The 21,401-nt window shown below is 36.6% G+C and overlaps 1 protein-coding gene and 2 pseudogenes across 1 annotated transcript; all 3 read right to left on the minus strand.

The window, feature by feature from the left end:
• Positions 1 to 302: 302 nt before the first annotated feature.
• LOC131328736 (iridoid oxidase-like) lies at positions 303 to 5,076 on the minus strand (annotated as a pseudogene).
• A 1,121-nt stretch (positions 5,077 to 6,197) lies between these two features.
• LOC131330931 ((-)-germacrene D synthase-like) lies at positions 6,198 to 9,101 on the minus strand (annotated as a pseudogene).
• A 7,885-nt stretch (positions 9,102 to 16,986) lies between these two features.
• On the minus strand, positions 16,987 to 17,817 carry LOC131330937 (uncharacterized). Its single transcript, XM_058364697.1, has 2 exons — positions 17,364 to 17,817; positions 16,987 to 17,256 (listed from the first exon to the last, which is right to left on the minus strand). The coding sequence occupies exons 1-2, from the start codon at positions 17,803 to 17,805 to the stop codon at positions 17,222 to 17,224; spliced, it is 477 nt and encodes a 158-aa protein (XP_058220680.1). The 5' UTR covers positions 17,806 to 17,817; the 3' UTR covers positions 16,987 to 17,221.
• Positions 17,818 to 21,401: the final 3,584 nt, after the last annotated feature.

Consider the following 21,401-nt stretch of genomic DNA (forward strand, 5'->3'; position numbering starts at 1 on the left):
GCGAACTCCCTGAAATGCATCCAACACCATTTGGTTGTCTTCGGTTCAGGGTATTGCAACGCTTGATCAAATTTCAGTGCCAACAAAAATAACTTCTTCTTTCGATACATGGTGTTTGTGACAAAATTATTTTTTGTTGACAACATTTATTAAGAAACACAAGAAACAGACAACATGCACCACAACAGATGAAATTGCAAAAACAAGGCCAAAAACAAAACAAACGATACGATCACCTCCACATCATTTATTTATCCAACAAAGCATAGAAAGTGCATCAAGTTTTTCCATGAACTTGAAACCTAGATGGTCACTTGTATGGAATTTCGCTTTGTGGGTATTGCTTTTAACGGTACTAGCTTCCTCAATCCCATCCCCGCCCTTTCGGTCATGTCAATTTCTGTAGTCGGAGAGCTAACCTCCCAATCAAAAGAATGTATGAGGGAGGCCAGAGCAAGGTGAACCACCCATTGAGCTAACGCAAATCCAATGCACATACTTCTCCCAGATCCAAACGGGATGAACTCGAAGCGTTGCCCTTTGTAGTCAATGTTCTTGCCCAGAAACCTCTCGGGCTTGAAAGACATGGGGTCGTCCCAGGACTCTGGGTCCCTCCCGATTGCCCATGCATTCACAAGCACTTGTGTATTCTTGGGTATTTGATACCCCATGTAGCTAGAATCGTGCATTGCATTCCGTGGTAGAAGTAATGGAACTGCAGGGTGTAATCGGAGGTTTTCCTTCACTACTGCCTACAAATAAGGGAGCTTATCCATATATATTCTTCTCTTCAACCTTCCCGTGGAGTCCAACGACGCTATTTATCTCTTCTTTAACCTTTCTCATTGACTCGGGGTTAAGCAGTAGCTCTGCCATTGCCCATTCGATTGTGCTGCTTGTAATGTCTGAACCTCCAAAAAACATTTCCTGTACCATTAGCACTTAAACCAAACCAAACCAAACCGAGTCTTAAGTCCCAATCACTTGGGGTCGGCTATATGAATCCTTTTCTTTCATTGAGCTTTGTCAAGAGCCATTTGTTCACACAAACCTACTATACTCATATCGTTGCGTACCACAGCATCTAATGTCAATTTAGGTCTACCCATTCCTGTAGCATTGCTATCCAAAGCTATCATATCTGCTCTCTTAACTACTGTATCTCCTGGTCTACGGTAGACATGCACAAATCATCTTAGCCTATTTTCTCTCAACTTCTCTTCTATGGGTGCTACACCTACTATCTTACGAATCGTTTCATTTCTAATCCTGTCTCTTCTAGTCTTACCACACATCCACTTCAACATTCTCATTTCTGCTATACTCATCTTGTTCGCCTGTTATTTTTTAATAGGCCAACATTCTGTCTTGTAAAGCATCGCTGATCTAATGGCAGTTCCATAGAAATTTTTCTTCAATTTTATGGGTATCCTCTTGTCACAGAGTACACCAGTAGCACTCCTCCACTTGAGCCACCCCACTTGAATCCTATGAGTCACATCATCGGCAATTTCTCCATCTCTACTAATGAGTGATCCTAAGTATCTAAAATGACCACTCTTAGGTATCTTCTGGTCTTAGATCATCACTCTTTCTTCGTTCGCACTGCTGGTACCACTAAACTTGCACACCATATACTCAATTTTACTCCTATTTATTCGAAAACTTTTTGACTTTAATGCTTTCCTCCAAATTTCTAGTTTCGTATTAACACTTCTAGCGGTCTCATTTACGAGGACAATGTCATCTGCAAAAATCATACACCATGGGATATGCTCCTGAAATTGTCTAGTCAATTCATCCATAACTAAGGCAAAAAGGTATGGGCTCAGGGCTGACCATTGATGCAATCCTACAGTGATTGGAAATTCACTCGTTTCCCATACTGGTGATCGAATGGTAGTGACAGCACCTTCGTACATGTCTCTAATCACCTCAATATACCCTTTGGTCACTCCCTTTCTCTCCAGAATCCACCATATGATGTCTCTAGGCACCCTATCATAAGTCTTTTCTAAGTCTATGAAAACCATATGGAGATCCTTCTTCTTTGCTCTATGTTTTTCTACCATTCTTCCTTAATAAGTAGATAGCTTCCACGATTGATCTTCCAGGCATGAACCTAAACTGTTTCTCTGATACCGTAGTCACCATCCTCAAGCAATGCTCAATAACTCTTTCCCACAACTTCATTGTATGACTCATCAATTTAATACCTCTATAGTTATTGCAGCTTTGGATATCCCCTTTATTCTTATAGATATGTACTAGAGTGCTCCTTCTCCATTCGTCGGGCATCTTCCTCGTCGTAACCATGGTGTTTACCGATCCGAGCTGTACCATTAACACTTACATTGAAAAATTACCAAGAGTCACACGGACCGGATAGCTTCATTTTTAAGAAATGTCCAATTGAATCACAAACACACAAATGGGAATGGAAGATGTCATCACCATTATGATAATAGTCACATTTGACTCCGATATCTTGTCTGGCCCTTCTTTGCCATCACCTCCGTACTCCAGTATATATAACGTCCAGGAAGTCTCTGTTCACCTTCTCAGTACCTGAATGCTTCTTTTGTCGAACCCTGTCGGTCACAAACTCGAATACAATCTTCATGGCTCGTCCCATGTGCCGATCCATATTGGTTTTGATCCCCATGGGGTCCATCCATTTCAGAAACGGCAAGAAATCCGCTGCCCTGGGCTTAGCCAACTCCCTTATCTTGTTCATGGCATCGAAGAATTCACGCCCTCCCGGTTCCAACAAATCTCTCGACAGCATGAGGTTGCCTCTTACATTGAAACTCATGAGGAAGACAAAATGGGTTAACTCTACCTTGCCCGATCCTCCACGTGCACGCGATGCCAACGAATCCTCCTCGATCCACCGGGTCATGTTATCGACGTATTTCTGCCTGACAACAGCTGCATCATTGATTCGTTTGCTGACCAGGAGCGTGGTACATAGTTTCCTCAGTAATCGCCAGTATGTTCCGTAGTTGCCTATGGCCATTGATCCTTGATTGTAGTTCCATGCATAGTTTTAAATCGCGGTATCGGTCGCCGTCGCGGTATCGGTCGCGGTATATCGGTATCGGGACATATCGGTGATACGTCGCGGGAATCGGGTGTCGCGGTCGTGAATTTTTAAAAATCATCAGCAACATGTATAAAACTTGAAAAATATACTTTTGCCCCAAACATTGGCTTAAATTATCACATTTTAATTAATTTAAGACATGTAATAGCCCATTCTTTCATGTGAAATATCCGATAATTTATCAAAACTCGCAAGTCAATAAGATTTTACAAATATGAGAAAAATGCAATATTATAAGTTTCGATATAATTGACATAAATAGCAAAAATAAGATGAAGACATTAAAATAAACACACCATAGAGGTTTTACATTACATAATCGCTAGGCACAACTAGTTTCAAGCTCATAGCTTTTAAGTCAAACATAATTTTGCTAATACAACTTCAATGCCAGAATGAATGACGTGGGGGTACCAATACGTACATGAATGACGTGGAAGCAAATATATACATATGTGTGGAAGGAGCTCTGTTTTTTGATTTTTTCTGTTTTTTTTTTTTAGCTCTGTTTTTTGGTTTTTTCTGTTTTTTTTTTTTTTTCCAGAACCGATAACAGACCGATACGTATTGGGAACCGGCCGATACGCCTGTGAATTTCAATCTCACCGATATATCGGCCTATATCCGAACCGGGAGTCGAAAATTCCGGTACGAACCGGCCGATACGTACCGTATCGGCCGATATTTAAAACTATCCATGGTGTCAGTGCATGGGGGACTTTTCGGGTCACAGAAGATGGAGTCGTGGTTCTTGAACAATTCTGCAGCTGCCTTGGGTGATTGTATAACCATGGTGTTTACCGATCCGAGCTTTAACCAAAGTACTGGTCCATATTTGAATCTGAGCTTGGACAGGGTTATGCGTGTGTGGCATAGTTCCAAGATCAAACATATTTCCAGCCACTGGCCATCTAGCAGGCCCTGGTGGTCTCTGTTTGGTTGCCTTGCTCCGCACCCCGGTCCAAATGAGCAAAAGAGGAAGAAGAGCAACTGGTACAGTGCAAAACGCGACTCAACCGGGTAAATGAAAACCAACTGGCCACCATTTTTTTGTGTTTGAGCTTTTGTTTTTTTGGTGCCCACCATTAGTATTAATAATATTATTATTATCTCAATTAAGATTTAAGGAGCATTATTAATGTTTATTGTTTGTGAAATTGAGGTCACAATTGACGCTCAAATAAATCTAGATCTGCACTTTGACTTTCTATTACACCATATATAAGAACTAGTGCTAACCCGTGCCAACGGCACTACGCATCCCAGTTGGAAAGTGATGACAGTTGTGTGATTTAGGTGAAAACCATGGGCACTAAATCGGAAAGTGGAAGGATGCACTACAGCCTTTGGATCAAATGAATCTAAGCCGTTCCAACAACTTGTTCCCACACCCTTCTGTTTTATAATAGAGATGAAACACCTGGAGTGGTTGTCGGTTTGACAAATAAGATGACAAACATAATGACGCGAGGTTCATTAAACGGCGGGGGATAGCTTAGGCCTGTAAATTAATGGACATGCCCCATACGGTGGAGAGCGGGTTAGCTTAGACCTATAAATGGACCGGACATGATTTGAAACTGACAATGGTGGAGAGCAGGACAGATTATACAGAGATGGCAATTTAGGCCGAACTGATAACCAAAATTTTTCCCATGGATATGGGTATGGTTGAGGCCTTGGTTCGGTTATGGTTCATCTGCGACCCGAACCAATTCGAACCGAAATAACCGAAATTTAGAAATTACATAATTACCCCTTTATATATAGTAACACGATGTTAGGGTTTGATCTCCACATAACATTATACCTCCACTCCATGCAGCCAGCAGGCCCAACACCTCAAAACCCACCCCCTCCTTTAGATCTACAATGACTCACGGCCTCACCTCTCCGCCGTTGACCATCATGGCCCTCCGCCATTCTCTCTCTCTCTTTCTCTTTCACACACACACACACTCAGTACCCATAATCTCTAATTGGTTTTCTTTTATGTTTGTATGCCGCTTTTTGATTAATTGCATCTGTTTGTTTTGAGCTTAGATTAGTTGATAGTGGATTTCTGTTTATGGGTTTCATTCTCTTTTACTGAAGGATGACGGATGTTGTGATTTCTGAAGCAGGGATATGAGCAAAGCAAAAGCAATGGGAAACGGTACAGTGAAGAATGGGGTTTGCTCGTTAGAATCTGTTAATGATGGGGAAGATTTGTAGAGGGGAAGATTTGTGGAGTTGTGACAAATCCAATGCTGCTTCAGCTGATCATCTGGCCAAATCTTCTCTCTCTCTCTCTCTTGGTTACCCATTCAGTTCAGGGATTACCCGAACCCCGTTTGGTTCGGTTATGTTTCACCACTTCTCTATCCGTTTGGGTTTCGGGGCGGATTTGATCGAGGATGTAGCCATTCGGTTTCGGTGATCAGGCACAGATTCGCCAATATCTGCCCCGAATGCCATCTCTAAGCTTAGGCCTGTCGATAGAACAAACAGTTTAAATCCGATTCGAATTCGACTTGTCCAAATCTGTTTGAGGTAATCTGAAGCGGAATCCAAAAAATCAGGTATCAATTTGAAAATTTCGATCTGATCCGATTACTTTACATTACTAAAAAATTAAGCATATGCATACAAAAAAAATTCTAAATATAAAATTCTCCCAAACCTGATTCACCAATTTTGTGAAAATGTGGAAGGCTGAAACATCTTTTGATATATAACTATGGCATCACTAATAAACACCTCTAACTTTTAGAGATTTTTCTTTAGTTGCACCAAAATGAACATCTAAATCCACGATAACCATATTCGTGCTGTTAATTAGAAAACCCTGTCCGAGCATTCATTCTGCCGGTCAAGGAAGATTGGTGATGTTTCGATTTGTATGATTATTCATGAGTGTTATGTAACAATTCATTATTTAAAAAAAAAACAATTCATTTATGAGGAATATGAAGTATAATAAATAATACGAGTTTCTTATTAATAATATTTCTGCCTTTTTTTTTAAAAAAAAAGGATAAAATTTGCAATGGAAGTCCATGTAAATGACTCCTACAATTATTCAGTAATGCTTCTATAGCTAATAGATAATTAATCCTTGGAAGCTGTCCATGGAAGAGAACCATATTTGCTAGTTGATTTGTACAGGATTGATGATCACCGAGGTAATGTAGCCCTTGAGCTTGGTCTCTGGATTTGTGTAATTATCTTCATCCTTGTATAAAACATCCATCGCCCGTGCAAGGTTTAGAACCCGCATGAGGAGAGGCATTGGGGTTTCAACTGGATGGAGGCACGCTGCGTTTATGTCTTTCCATGCATTCGAAACAAGTTTTTGAAGTTCAACAAGTGCCTCTTCCTCTGTTACACCATGCTGCTTCATATAGCATTCAACTGCCGAGGGTGCATCCCCTCGCTGTTGCTCAACCTACAATTACCATATTAGAAGTGTCAGCATGATTTAGCAGCGATAGAGGTAGGAAATTTTACGTCCAATTTTGGTTCAATTGTTGGAGATCGAATCCCATGTAGATTGTGTTTTGGACAGTTTATGATGAATATACCTATTAGTCCTCTCCACTGGATATTTCAACCTATCAATTTGTGTCATCATAGAGGCATGCACAATAGCCATACTTATGTATGGAGGTCTAATACATTTTTAGGCAATCATACGAGAAAAGAGCTTACGTATGGAGGTCGAATACACTGTAATGGGGCCTTATGATCTTTTTAGGTTAACTCAACTAAATGATTTTGAAATTGTTGTTGTCACTATCACAATAGTTTGAGTGAGCTTTTTGTAGTGATAGTCATGTTCTGCAAGTATTTTCTGATTCTTTTAAGACATTTATATATCTCACCTTGTGGCTAACCATATCATCCATGAGTCTAGCAATCACTGCTGCAGCTTGAACAATTAAAGGATCGCTTGAAACCCATTCAAAGGCCTCTTTGGTCGCTAACTCTGCCATTCCAACGAAGGAAGTGGTTGCAAGCATTTTATAACCACTAGAATTGAGTGCAACACTCATATACTCATCCATAGTTGGAGCATAGCCCCCGTGAAACCATTTGGCTTCATTAAAGTATGCTCTTGCTAATTTCTTCAGCTGGGAATTCACAGAAAATGTAATAGTATCAGCTCGTGACTATGTTAGCATAATATTAGGACATGTTTCTAGGTTTTGTAATTACGTTTTCTGTTTAGTCTAAGTTAGTATTATTCATGTTTCCTAGCTATAGTCTTGGTGGCTTTGTTAAGCCTGTTTTCCTTATTTGTTTAGATTTCATAACCACTAAGTCTTATAGCCTAAAAAATGCATGCTAGAGTTATGGTTTATATGCATCAATAAAATAAAGGTGGTTGTCAATTTACTTTTCTAACATTCTAAATCTTATCCACACTGACTCCTACCACGTAATCTAACTAAATTTGAGGCTTACTGTAGATTTTGCATATTCAGTTGCATATGATTTTCCTTCTTTAGCCATCTCATCGTCAATCTCATTGTAAACATCTAAAAGGGCTTGATAAAATAGTTTCATGTAGGCCGGTAGTTGGTCCAAGGCTCTCATTTCCCACCTGCAAATCAAGTTGCCACTTTGAATGACTAGTCTTGCATTAGATGAAATTTGAATTAAGATCGGGAAGGGGAAAGAATGAAACCTCTCAATTGCATCAGTGAAGAGCACAAGTTCTTCCAAGGTACCATAGATATCATAAACATCATCCATAATTGAAGCCAAGGTAATCACTTTAGTTAGAAGCTTCCTAGAAAAGTAATATTGAGGCTCAAAGCACACACCCATCATCCAAAAGTAGCACTCCACCACTCTATCCCTTGCAAAAGGTAGTTTATTTGCAAAGTCTAAATCTTTCCACCACCTGAAAAAGCAAAAACAAAGATGAAAGTACCATGAAACTAAATCAATATGTCATACTTATAAGACCACTGCAATTCGACTCGATTAATGAAGTCGATCATGCACCTTGTGATTTCGCATAGCTCCCTCTGGTACAACTTCTGCAAGAGGTTGAAGTCCAATTTTGCAAAATCCAGTAGAGTTTTACTGTGGGAATCATCTTGTTCGTAAAACAGGAAGTAACATTGTGCCTCAAGCCTTGTCAAGCCCTTGTGGATGGGTTGATTCAGAGCATGAACTACTTGTGCTCCAAGAGGATTCTTGCTTAAGTTTGGTAGTGCAAAGTTGAGGTGAGTGGTGGTAAAATCAGTGCTTCGTCTAATATATCTTCTCCATGCACCCTCAGATGTGTAGCTTCGAATAGGCTTAGCATTCCTCTTACATCACCAGCTACGGATTCTTGAAATTTTCCTTTGTTGTCCTTGTATTTATTGAACTCATCTATTTTACATGATTTGAGGTGATGAACCATGTGAAATAAAACAAGAAATGGCATGATCATAGATTCATATGCGCTTCAAAGTATATATGAGCGACACAAAAATAGTGATAAGGGAGAAGGGTTTAGTTAAATTTTTTCCGAATTGGGAAGGGCCAAATGCTAAACTTGGACAAAATAAAAAAATACTCAAGCCAGTGAATGGTCTAAGTGAACATAAAAATATTAGGAATATATCATCACATTCTCATTCTATCCCAATGTTTCTGCCATCCAAACTAAGATTTTGGTCGTAATCGAGAAAATTTAATAGAGATGTTGCTAGAGTATTTAAACCAATACCCAGAAGACAAAGTGACCTTACCACAGGAGATGGGATGTCCATGTTGTCTAAGTAGCCGAAATGAGAGAGCCACAGTGTAAAGATCTTCATCATCGGCCATTTCATAATAGGTTTCATAGATGTCCTGTAATACAGTCTCAATCTCGGTTTTGAAATGGTAGGCCACACCTAGGCGTTGAATCGCATCAATCAAGTTCAGCTTCTGCGAAGATTTATCAACTCTCGCCACAATCACCTCTCTCACTTTTTCTTTGAGCTGCTCAATTCTTTGCTCCATTTTAACCTCCATTTCCCGCAAAAGCCACACAACTTAAAATAAGCTCATTTGGTACTAGCTTATGTACTAGTGAATATAGTGTCTAAGAGCATCCACAGTGGAATAACCAAAATCATAAGGTTGTTAAAGTTAGCAATGTTCTCTCAAAAAAGTGCTCACAGTGGCATAATCAAACTTAACAACCTCTTAGCAACTCATCAAATTTTGACCATTGGATAATCAAAACTAGCAACTTTTTGCCAATAACCAAAACCATCTATCTCTCTCAATAATGTTTCTAAGAAAAGTACTATATTTTTAAAAGGAGTTTTTTTTTTATACCAAAAACAGTTAAACCATTTTTTAAAAAGTGTTTTTTATTAAAAACTATTTTTTGAAAACTGGAATTTTTTTTCAGAAACTTAAAAAAAAACTATCTTTTTTTCAAAAACTATTTTTTGAAAACTATTTTTTGGAAAAGTGTTTTTCAAAATTTAAAAGTTTTCAAAAAATTATTTTCTATTTCTAATAACATGTTTTTATTAGTTTGAAAAGTATTTTTAAAAAATGTTTTATATCGTGACAATTTTTAGAAATTTATAGGTTGAAAATGTGACGTGGCAAGTTTTGATTATTCAATGTTCGATTATGCCACTGTGGACATCTATAGTGCTAACCTTAGCAACCACTTAAATAGATAATCAAAAGATGATATGACAACTTTTAATTATCCAATTTTGATTAGTCTACTGTGGATGCTCTAACATGACAATAACCACATAGCTTAATAATTTCCACCTTGTTCATGTGATTGGTCTATGTAACACGTTACGTCAAAGGGTGCCATAGTACTCAAACATCCTATCTATGTTGCCATGCAACTAACCCCAAGATAATCATGTCACTCCAAACCCAAACAAGAAGCCCACTTGGCAAGGTACCAACTAAGGCATAGCAGAATTCTAAAGAGAGGACAAGCCCTCCAGAAGTAAAAAACTACCGTGTGAAGCCCGTTTTGATCTTACGCTTGTCAGGAGCGAAAAGAATAATGAAGGGGAAATAGATTTTTCTTAATTTCCAACATCCAACAAAAATATAAGAAACATTTAAAAAAAGGATCCACAAAAATATATTTACCGCATTTAAGTTGCCAAACTAAAAGGCTGAAATAACTATTCGTGTATTTTGTATGTTTATATGCATGATTTAATAAAACCTAAAGCAATTTTACCGTGGCAGCAGAACCATAGGCAAGGAAATGATCTCCCCAAATGCTAGGACGGTAATTTGCAGAGCGACGTCGTGTGACCTCGGGTACAGTACTCTGGGTTAATGACAGAGTTGGACTAGTAGTTATTTCCATTTTTCTTGGATGGGTATGGGCTGTTTGGTGGCAATGAAAGTTAAGAGAAGAGGGACTAAACAACAAATTAAGAACACTCTTTAGTCTTTCCTTTCACTCCCTGGCTGGTTGGATAGACAGAATTAAGTGCTCTCGTACTTGCTATTTATAGAGTTTGGATGTCCTCCTATTCAAAAAAAAATTACTATAATAAAGATTGCTTGCGAATATAGGTCTAAGAGTTCCCTTTTCTTGGCCAGGTACATTGTATTTCAACGGTTGATTAGATTTTTTTTTTAAATCAGCGAAGAAAAGTTAATTATATACTCCACTAAGGCTGTGTTCTTATTAACTTAACTCAAACTTAACTTAAATTTGAAAATTGTCCTTATTTGAATTTTTTTTTTTTGCATTTGTTAGTTTTTTGCCAAATTTTTGTGGGTTATTGATTCGTTTCGACGAGAAAAATTGGAAAATTAAAATTTTTATTTTTTTTACTTTTATCCAAGTATTTTGAGAAATAACCACTTTTTAGCAAAAAAAAAGAGTCACTTTTTGGCCTAAGAAGTGATTATTTCTCAAAATACTTGGGTAGAAGTAAAAAAAATATTACTTTTCCAATTCCTCTCGTCGAGACGAATTAATAATCCACACAAGTTTGGCGCAAAACTAACAAATACAAAAAAAATAAATAAATAAGGACAATTTTTTGATTTAAGTTAAATTTAAATTAAGTTCATAAGAACGCAGCCTAAGTACATATTAGGTCAATTCAAATCTATGAACGGGTCAATGTATGTGGAAATTAAATAGTAGGTTCGTTTGTCTAAGCTCGTGCATGCAACTAATTAAGAGATTAACAATGCATGGCTGGTCGTATTTATTCGACTTGGCGCTTGTAGAAACTTTATATCCATCTCAAAATCAATTGGCAATGAGTGGAGAGGTCCCAGAACCTATTAAGTGATCACTCATTTTACTTCTAAGCAATGTGGGATTCATTTTATTAACATCCCCCCTTGCGTGCAGCTACTTTTGAGGTTTGTCACGTGTGGCCACTTTTGGATCCTACCATTGCGCAGCCTATTTGTTGGTCTATCATTACGGGGTGTGGATTGTAATTTTTATTAAAATGTGGGGTGGAACGGGTCACGCTCTGATACCATGTAAAAACTTAATATCCATCTCAAAACCAATTGGCAATGAGTAGAGAGGTCCCAGATGTTATTAAGTAATCACGCATTTCACTCCCAAGCAATGTGGAATTCATTTCATTAACACAGATTATACGTAGAAAAATCCGACTCTGACAGGGGTATCCGACAAATGGATTTATTTTTTTTAAGATCGATAAGAGAGATCAATTGAGAAAGTTAAAGGAGTTTGGCCTAGTGATTGTGAGAAAGCAATAAGTGCTCTTCTATAAGGTCGATCACAGGTTCTATTCTCACAGAGACCAAACATTCCAAATTTTGGAGCCACTGCGGGTTATGTCCGGTCGTTACCTTTAGAGCCCCAGAATTAGTCGAAATGCGCATAAAATGGCCCGGAGATCCGGTTATCAAACGAAAATATTGTGAAAGTTCGCAAGATAACAAAGTTTAAACAACTCAATGTACTAATACGAGAAACAAGTCCATCAATTGTGAGACTCCAACAAATGGGTTTGCGGCTGTCGTTGGATAATCCATTTGGCAAGAAACCGAGTTGTTATAAAAAAAAAAATTCTCCAAAATGTTATATATACACAGGTTTCCTATGTATGTAAACTTATCTAGGATGGGGAAAAAGAAGCCAAGCAATGACAGGGGTGGCATTTCTCTTGGGCCAAAATGTTATTCGTCCATAATCATACACAAAATTAATATGTTTTCTATGGAGTATCTTTTATCGTAGTACAAGGAAATTGGCAGAGGAGTCACGTAAGTCTCACATGCACCCAATCTAAGACAAGTCACACGAAAGAAAAAGAAGAGAGAGATTCTTAATCGATTGCCAAAAATGGCATAGTCACACCACACGACAGAAAAAAGAAGAGAGAGATTATTAATCGATTGGCCAAAATGGCATAGTCACTAGAGGGAGAAGTCATAAAGTCAATTAAATGAGTTGAAAGTTTTGAGGAAAAATACAGATCCATATGTATGATCGTTAAAACATCAGTTTATTCGGATATCGGTAAGGATTTGATCAATTTTTTCTTCAATTCCAATTGAACTGATTTTTTTCAATGATTCTTAAGATAATACTTTAAACAGATTTAGCGGCACTTAGCATTTGTGTGAAATTCCGAAACAATTACCACACAATCCAATGTATATTTAGTATACACCAAATGGCATACCCATAGTCGGACAGTTAAGCACTTTTTGCGGGGAGAATAAAAAAAAATACATTAGAACAATATGAAATAGTGGTTTTATTTGGTTGTCAGTTTTGAAATAAATTTTTTAGATAAATAATTTTATAAATTTGTGTATTTTTCATCTTTAGTGAATTTTTTTTAAGGGCTATATACATCCAAAAAAAGAAAAGAAAAAAGACTTCATAAAAAATTATTAAAGACGAAAAACATGGATGACGAAGCAATCAAAATATTTGGAAAGAACATTTTTGAGAGAAGAACCAAACAAAGAGAGTGTCATTGCATAACTTTTCTAAGGTCAATTCTAATTAATACGAAGTGTTAATCTATAATTAACTTTTCATGTAATAAACCGTTCTCGAACAAGAAGCCTTATTTTCCAATGAATTGTGGAAACTCTCCTACAAAACTACGTGTAATTTTTAAGTTTAGAAAAAATGGGAGGCTTAGAAATATTGAAACTTTTAGAGGGCCGGGCTTGGATATGCACAAGTTGTAAATATATATCTGTATTAAATCTATTATGCAGAAAACAGATATAACAAGGATCTTGAATTCAACACATCTCAAGAATTATAAATAACATATCTTTGTTGGCCATCGAGATTAGAATGAACAAACCCCTTAATTAGAAACACTTTAATTCTTGGCTCACCTTCTCCTCTCGGTCTCTACTTTTCTAGAATACCCCAATAACTTTAATTGATGGAAAAATCGTAAGAATAAAGGGTGAGTATTCTATCTTTTATAGAGGAGAGAAGAGGGCCTTAGAGATAATTATCAAGAGTTTTCCTTCATCTATAATTCTAATTAGTTATCGTAATGAACCATATCACTTCATTGGCTTATCTGATAGTGGAATCCCATATGCACAAAATGTGGAGGCTAGTGGGCCACACTGATAGGAAAAAACTAACATTCTCCCACTTGGCCCATTAAGCCGATTGTGATGCAAAGTGTATTTCTTTAAAATATGCATTTTTTTTAAAAACGACTCGAGTGGGCTCCATATTAAAAACTTTGACACGTGATCACAGATTTAAAACAGCCAATAGGTTCAAACCAATTAGAAACTTTAATACTGTAATTAATTCAGACCACCAATGTGAGTCATAGTGGTTGTATAGCTTCATGCTACATTTTCTTCTATGCACCACACTATTGATAACCTTCACTAACCAAGTCCATAATAGGAAAAATATCATTATTTAGGCTGTAATGCCTAAAACCCCTGTAATTTGTCTTGTCCAGATATTTCTTGTTGAACATAATCCAAAATAATATGTGCACGCATAATTGGAAATAGGAAAATTAGAAACAAACTTTTATTTGCGCTAAATAGTGTCAATAACAATAAGCACTCAACCACTAATATCAAGGATTGCTCAAAAGACCCATCCTAATAACATGTTCTTCGTATGTTTTTGAAGGCAATCCCTTTGTCAACGGATCAACAATCATAAGAGTAGTGCTTATGTTTTCAATAGACACTTGTTGTTTCTGGACTCGTTCTCTAACAACCAAATATTTTACTTCCATGTGTTTCGAACCACTAGAGTACTTTCCATTCTTAGAGAAGAAAACTACAACGGAATTATCTCAATAAATCTTCATTCGGTCTGACAATTGAGTCGACAACACCAAGACCAAAGATGAAGTTCCGCAACTATAAACATGATATGTGGCCTTAAAGCACGCCACAAACTCAGTTTCCATTATGTATGAAGTAGTAAGCTATAGAATGCTTCACACATTTCATGAGATTGCTCCAGGATCTAACAGGAAAAAAAATAAACGATAATATTTACTTTATGCTATTGAGACAACCAACAAAATCTAAATATTAGTATCCAATCAAGTCAAATGGTCCAATTTTCTATAAGTAAGCATATAGTTCTTAGTTCCTCACAACTTTATTCACTGCTTTCCAATATTTCATTCCTGGATTATTTTGATATCTGTCTAGCATCCCTATTGCAAAATTAATATCCGGTCTAGTGCAAGTCTGGACATACATCAAACTTCCTAATGCTGATGCATATGGAATTTCATCCATTTACTTTCTTTCCAAGTCATTCTTTGGATACTGGCTTTCATTAAATTTGTCACCATTGACAATGGGGGCATCACTTACTGAGCAAAGCAGGATATTGAATCTCTCTCAATTAATATACCCCTTCTGAGACAGTCTTAGCAGTCCTCGAGATCGATCTTTAAAGATCTCTATGCCAATAACATAAGTTGCCTCACCCATATCAACCATTTTAAAATTCTTCGAGAGATATCCCTTAGTTTCATGTACTAAACCAATGTCATTACTGGCTAACAAATATCATCCACATATAGCACAAAAATGATATACTTACTTCCACTGACTTTCAGATATATACACTGATCAACAACATTTTCTTTGAATCCGAATGAGGTAATGATATCATTAAACTTTAAGTACCATTGCCTGAAAGCTTGTATAAGATCATATATGGATCTCTTTAATTTGCATGCCAAATGCTCTTTCCCTCTTATTGCGAATCCTTCAGGTTGCTCCATGTAAATATCTTCATCCAAACTACCATTCAAAAAAGCGGTTTTCACATCTATCTGATGTAGCTCTAAGTCATAATGAGCTACTAGGGCCAAGATGATTCTAAATGAGTCTTTCTTTAACACGGGAGAGAAGGTCTCCTTATAGTCAACGCCTTCTTTCTGAGTGAAACCCTTGGTCATAAGTCTGGCCTTAAATCGTTCGATATTGCCTTTTGCATCGCGCTTGGTCTTAAAGACCCACTTACAGCCGACTTTCTTACAATTAGCAGGCAATTCAACGAGATCTCAAACTTTATTCTGATCCATTGATTTCAACTCATCATTCATAGTGTCAAACTATTTGTTAGAATCATCATTATTCATGGCTTAAGAAAACGAAACCGGAACTTTCTTAATCCCAATATCGAAATCCGATTCTTGTAGATACACCACATAATCATCTGAAATGACAGACTTTCTTTCCCTCTGAGATCTTCTCAGAACTGCCGGTTGTGGTGGTTCTACAATATTTTCAATGGTAGTATCCTCATGAAGTGGAGAATCATTACCTACATATTGTTCATTATCCTCAACTAGTTGAGGAATAACAACTTCTCGATGAGGAAGAATTGTTGGGATATCAACTCTTTCTTCATCGAAATTAACATTTCTTGATTTCTCACTCCCACTATTTTCGCCATTCTCTAGGAATTTCGCATTTCCAGTTTCAACTATTCTCGTACTATGGTTAGGACAGTAAAATTTGTACCCCTTAAACTTTTCTGGATAACCAATAAAATATCCAAAAATTATTCGAGAATATAACTTTTTCTCTTGTGAATTATATATTCTAGCTTTCGCTGGACAACCCCAAATATGCAAATGTCTTAAACTAGGTTTCCTATGAGTTCACAACTCAATAGGAGTAGTTGGAACTGCCTTACTAGAAACCCTATTTAAGAGATACATAACGGTCTTTAATGCTTCAATCCACAAGTAAACAGGTACATTTGAAGAACTCATCATACTTCTAACTATATCTATAAGTGTACGATTACGCCTCTCAGCAATACCTTTCTACTGTGGCATACCAGGCATTGCGTATTGAGCACTAATGCCTCGCTTTTCTAATAGTTTGGCAAATGGGCCAGGATTTGGCATGACTCATCGTATTTTTCATAAAACTCACCACCTCTATCCGACCTCACTATTTTTAACCTTTCTATCTAATTGTCTCTCGACCTTAGTAATGTACACCTCAAGGATATCAACGGCTTAAGACTTTTCATAAATTAGATATACATAACCATAACGTAAGAAGTCATCTATAAAGGTGATAAAGTATTTTTGTCCAATAAAACATGGAATAGGATTTTCGCAAATATCAATATGGATTATCTCAAGAAGTGCATTGCTTCTAGTGGCACCTTTCTTTGTGTGTTTGGTTTGCTTTCCCTTAATGCAATCCATACAAATTTCAAAATCAGTGAAATTTAGGTCTTCTAAAATCTCATTCTTCACTAATCTGTCAATTCTATCCTTGGAGATATGCCCCAGTCGTCTATGCCAAAGGGTAAATGATTTTTCATCAATTCGACCACGTTTTAAACCAACATCCGAATGCAAAGTCACTAATAATTGTGCAAACTCATGATTCAAGGCAATTTTATATAAACCATCATATAAATCACCAGAACCAACCATTATTGAATTAAACATCAATTTGAGTTTTCGACAACCAAATGAAACTGAATATCCAGAACAATCTAATCTAGATAAATAAATCAAATTCCTAGAAATAGAGGGAATATAAAAAGTGTCTTCAAGATCTATTTGATGACCCGTCTCTAAAACAAAGCGATAAGTACCAACAGCTACCACTTCAGCCTTGAGACGGTTCCCCATAAAGACAAATCTCTCACTTTCCTCCGGTTTCTAGGTTGAAAGGTATCCCTGCAAGGAATTCGTAATGTGAGTCGTAGCACCATAATCAATCCACCAAGTATTAGAAGGAACTTCAGCAAGATTTGATTCGTAACATACAAAAGAAAAATTATTACCCTTCTTTTCGAACCAAGCCTTACGCTTGTTGCAGTCCTCCTTCACATATCCCTTATTGCCACAAAAGTGACCCTTGACAGTGAAACCATTATGAGTCTGACTACTTTTCTCAGATTCATTGACTTTTATTGGTGAATATTTTCTCACTTTACCCTTTTCCTTCATAGCAAATTGAGTCACAGCCAATGCAGTGTAACGCCTTTCCTTTCTCAATCTCACCTCCTCATAAACACACAAGTTTGTTAGCTCATTCAAACTCCACTCTTTCTTATGGGTATTACAGTGAATTTTGAATAGGCCAAACTGTGCTGGAAGTGAATTAAGTATAGCTTGAATAAGGAAAGACTCATTCACTTGAATTCCCAAGGTTGCAAGAATTGCAGCTTTATCATACATGTTCAAAATATGCTCTTGAACTCCACAACTACCATCATATTTCATGGTGCTTAAATCAGCCATAATCGTACCTACAAGTGACTTATCAGAAAATTTAAAGCAATCTTCCCCAGCCTTTAGGTATTCTAGTGCAGTGAAATAATGAACTATAACAGGAAACAAAATAGGACAATACTTAACTAATTCTACTTTGAGAAATATAAACATTTATAATGATGAACTATTGACATCACCTAGGTCCTCCTTTGGGCGAAACCTAAGCATACCTATTGTTCACTCATTAATTAGGTGCAACATAATCACCTAAGTTGGTCTAAATAATTTATAATGATGAACTATTGACATCACCTAGGTCCTCCTTTGGGCAAAACCTAAGCATACCTATTGTTCACTCATTAATTAGGTGCAACATAATCACCTAAATAGGTCTAAATAATTTATACAGCTTATCAAGTTAGTCATGTTATCTTTGGATATCCAATCCTAACCCGCTAAGTTGCATAAATTACTCGCCCTACCCAGTTCATAGTTATTTAAATGTGACTCTCCTTTGGGCCTAGTCCCATTCTTATAATTATGACTGCAATTAAGAATATCATTGACTTAATTGTTACCCTTTTAACAAAACTTCAATGTAATTCAATATTCATAAGTTTCACTAACCTAGCTATGTCACTTTGGTGACTATCAAATTAGTAATTCCTATGAGTATTAAACTAACCAATGATATACTCTATTCTTTTATTCGAGTTATGCCAATGTCATTCTTTTATTCAATCACTATTATCGAAAAATAAAATATAAAACTAAGTATATATATTTTTTATGTGATTGATAATCCATTAATGACATTCAATCTAACCATAACTCTGACATATATAGTAACACAGTAATAGAAAAGCTTTCCCAATTTAATGCTTTAAAATAATCATTCATCATCACAGAAAACATAATCTAACGATATACATTAATTTTGAAAGCATGTGATTATGACAATTATTTTTTCTATCACAGACAACATGAAAACAAGAATCATGTATTTACCGAATATGTATAGTATATTCGTGTCCCACTGGGCATGATTTAGGAAATCCATAATATTAATCAAAACTGAGAGTTTATCAATCTGACGGCAAACAAAATTTACCCAATCATCACGTTCACGATAACAAATAACAGAAGGTGAACAACAAATTTATGGGCTAAAACCAACATACTAGTCCATATACCAATATTAACCCACGGGAGTAACACTATCAAGGTTACAGATCAAGATTAAACCTTTACTTGTGAACTTTGAATAACAATAAACAATGTGAGATCGAGATCATGTTCAATACTGCTCGAAGTAACAACAACCAACAAAACAAGTAAATGGATTTACTATATTCAATTGCTAGCCCGTGTGACGGCAATTTAAAAGCAATTGAATGCTATGAAACTCTTCTTTTTCTATCCGAATGAAGGATAACACAACGGCATAAAGTATTCCATTAATTAACAATATTTATATACTCGATTTACCGTAAGGGCAAATTGATATGCGAGAATAACAGTAATTCACGTATAACAACAATATGTTCAAGATGACTTTATTCCAAGATGTATTGATTCAGAAAATCTAACGCTCTGATACCAATTGTAAATATATATCTGTATTAAATCTATTCTGCGGAAAACAGATATAACAGGATCTTGAATTCAAAACATCTCAAGAACAATAAATAGCGTACATTTGTTGGCTATCGAGATTAGAATGAACAAACCCCTTAATTAGAAACACCTTAATTCTTGGTTCACCTTCTTCTCTCTGCCTCTACTTTTCTAGAATACCCCAATAACTTTAATTGATGGAAAAACCGTAAGAATATGGGGTGAGTATTCTACCTTTTATAGAGGAGAGAAAAGGGCCTTAGAGATAATTATTAAAAGACACCTAGTCCATCAAGGTCTCTTTTATTATCAAAAGTTTTCCTTTATCTATAATTCTAATTAGTTATCGTAATAAACCATATCACTTCATTGGCTTATCTGATAGTGGAATCCCACATGCACAAAATGTGGAGGCTAGTGGGCCACACTGATAGGAAAAAACTAACACAAGTCTCATTATTATCTGGTATTATTTGGTATAAGCCTGGCTCCGCCTGATGTATGTGCACCGTACCCCTAGTACCACCCCACCTGCTACGACATGTAATTCTACGATTACGAAAGTTTTTCCAAAGAAGAGGCCAAATTTCCAAACGAATCGTGGAATTTTTACCCCTTGAGTATATTCTATTGGTGATTCTTAGTATATATAACCAAAATATTAATAGAAAATGCATATAGAATGAAAATTTTGGCATATCATTTCAAATCAAAAGAGAACACAGAGATGATCGGCTATTTAATTTATTCTAAAAAAAATTGCAGATTGCTTATAGTTCTAACTAATTTATATCTAAAAGTTCCTTTTTCTCGATGTATCCCTATCGGGCTAATACTAATATACATATTTTTGCGGATCACCAAATCTGTGTATCTAGAAGAACAATATTTTCCTTGCGAGGGACATTGTGCTTACACAATTCATTCTCTTGCCAGCGAAGAAAAGTTGGTCTCCAAGATATTTTTGACTTAGTATGTAAGGTGGGTTCAAATTAATCTTGGACTGGATCGACGTTGTTAATTTGCTTAGGTTTACACAGCAAATTTACTCCTTCGTGTACGACATTTTATTTTGGAAAATATTGGCTTTCTAATTATGAGGTGCGTAGAGACTTTTTCTGTACTCCGCCTTTATTGTGGAAAATATTGGCTTTTTGATTATGAAATATTGGCTTTCTGATTATTGGGTGCGTGGAGACTTTTTCTGTACTCCGCCTTTATTGTGGAAAATATTGGCTTTTTGATTATGAGGTGCGTAGAGACTTTTTCTGTTGTGTTTATTGGATCCTTGTTTGTCTATTTTTTACTTGCAGTCGACGAATCGACTAAGAGTTGTTAAGTGTGCTGGAATGTGGATGTTTGTGGTGGTGGAGTTTGGTTCCTTGCCGTATTTCAGGATTTCTCTGGAAGCAAACTTAATGAAATGAATAGAGATGAAAGAAGAACAACAAAATAGACTTTATTATTCTTCAATGTAGAAATCGATCGACGGTGAACACAATCGATCAGACAGTTAAGTTACAAGCTACTCCTAAAGCAAGAAATGTAAAGTACAGATAAAAGTAGAAGCCTTTGGGCGATTGATTGGGGGTTCTAATATCTTCTATTTTTGTATTTATATGCTGTCTTCGACTTGAAATTCAAATCAGATGAAATTCCCTCCTTGGATTTGAATTAAGTGGTTACTTCCATGCTTCCTATTCTTGCTCCACTATCTGCACGAGGCGGTTGCTTCTCCATGATCTCACATGTTCCCAATGTTGTAATTGCTTCAACTGCCTACCTGCACTAATTGTCTTGTCCACGGTCTGTGTGTAACTCATGCTCTGAAACGTGTTCTGGAGTTGACTATTAACCGTCGATCAGTCCACTTGATTTTCCTTAAAAGGCTTCATATTGCATTCACTACAACAAAATTCGGTCTTGGCGACGGACAATAGTATGTCGGCAAAGGCTTATGTGCGTTGGCAAAGGGTTTTGGCGACGTA

This window comes from Rhododendron vialii, chromosome 6a (assembly GCF_030253575.1).
Source record: "Rhododendron vialii isolate Sample 1 chromosome 6a, ASM3025357v1".
Taxonomy (NCBI): domain Eukaryota; kingdom Viridiplantae; phylum Streptophyta; class Magnoliopsida; order Ericales; family Ericaceae; genus Rhododendron; species Rhododendron vialii.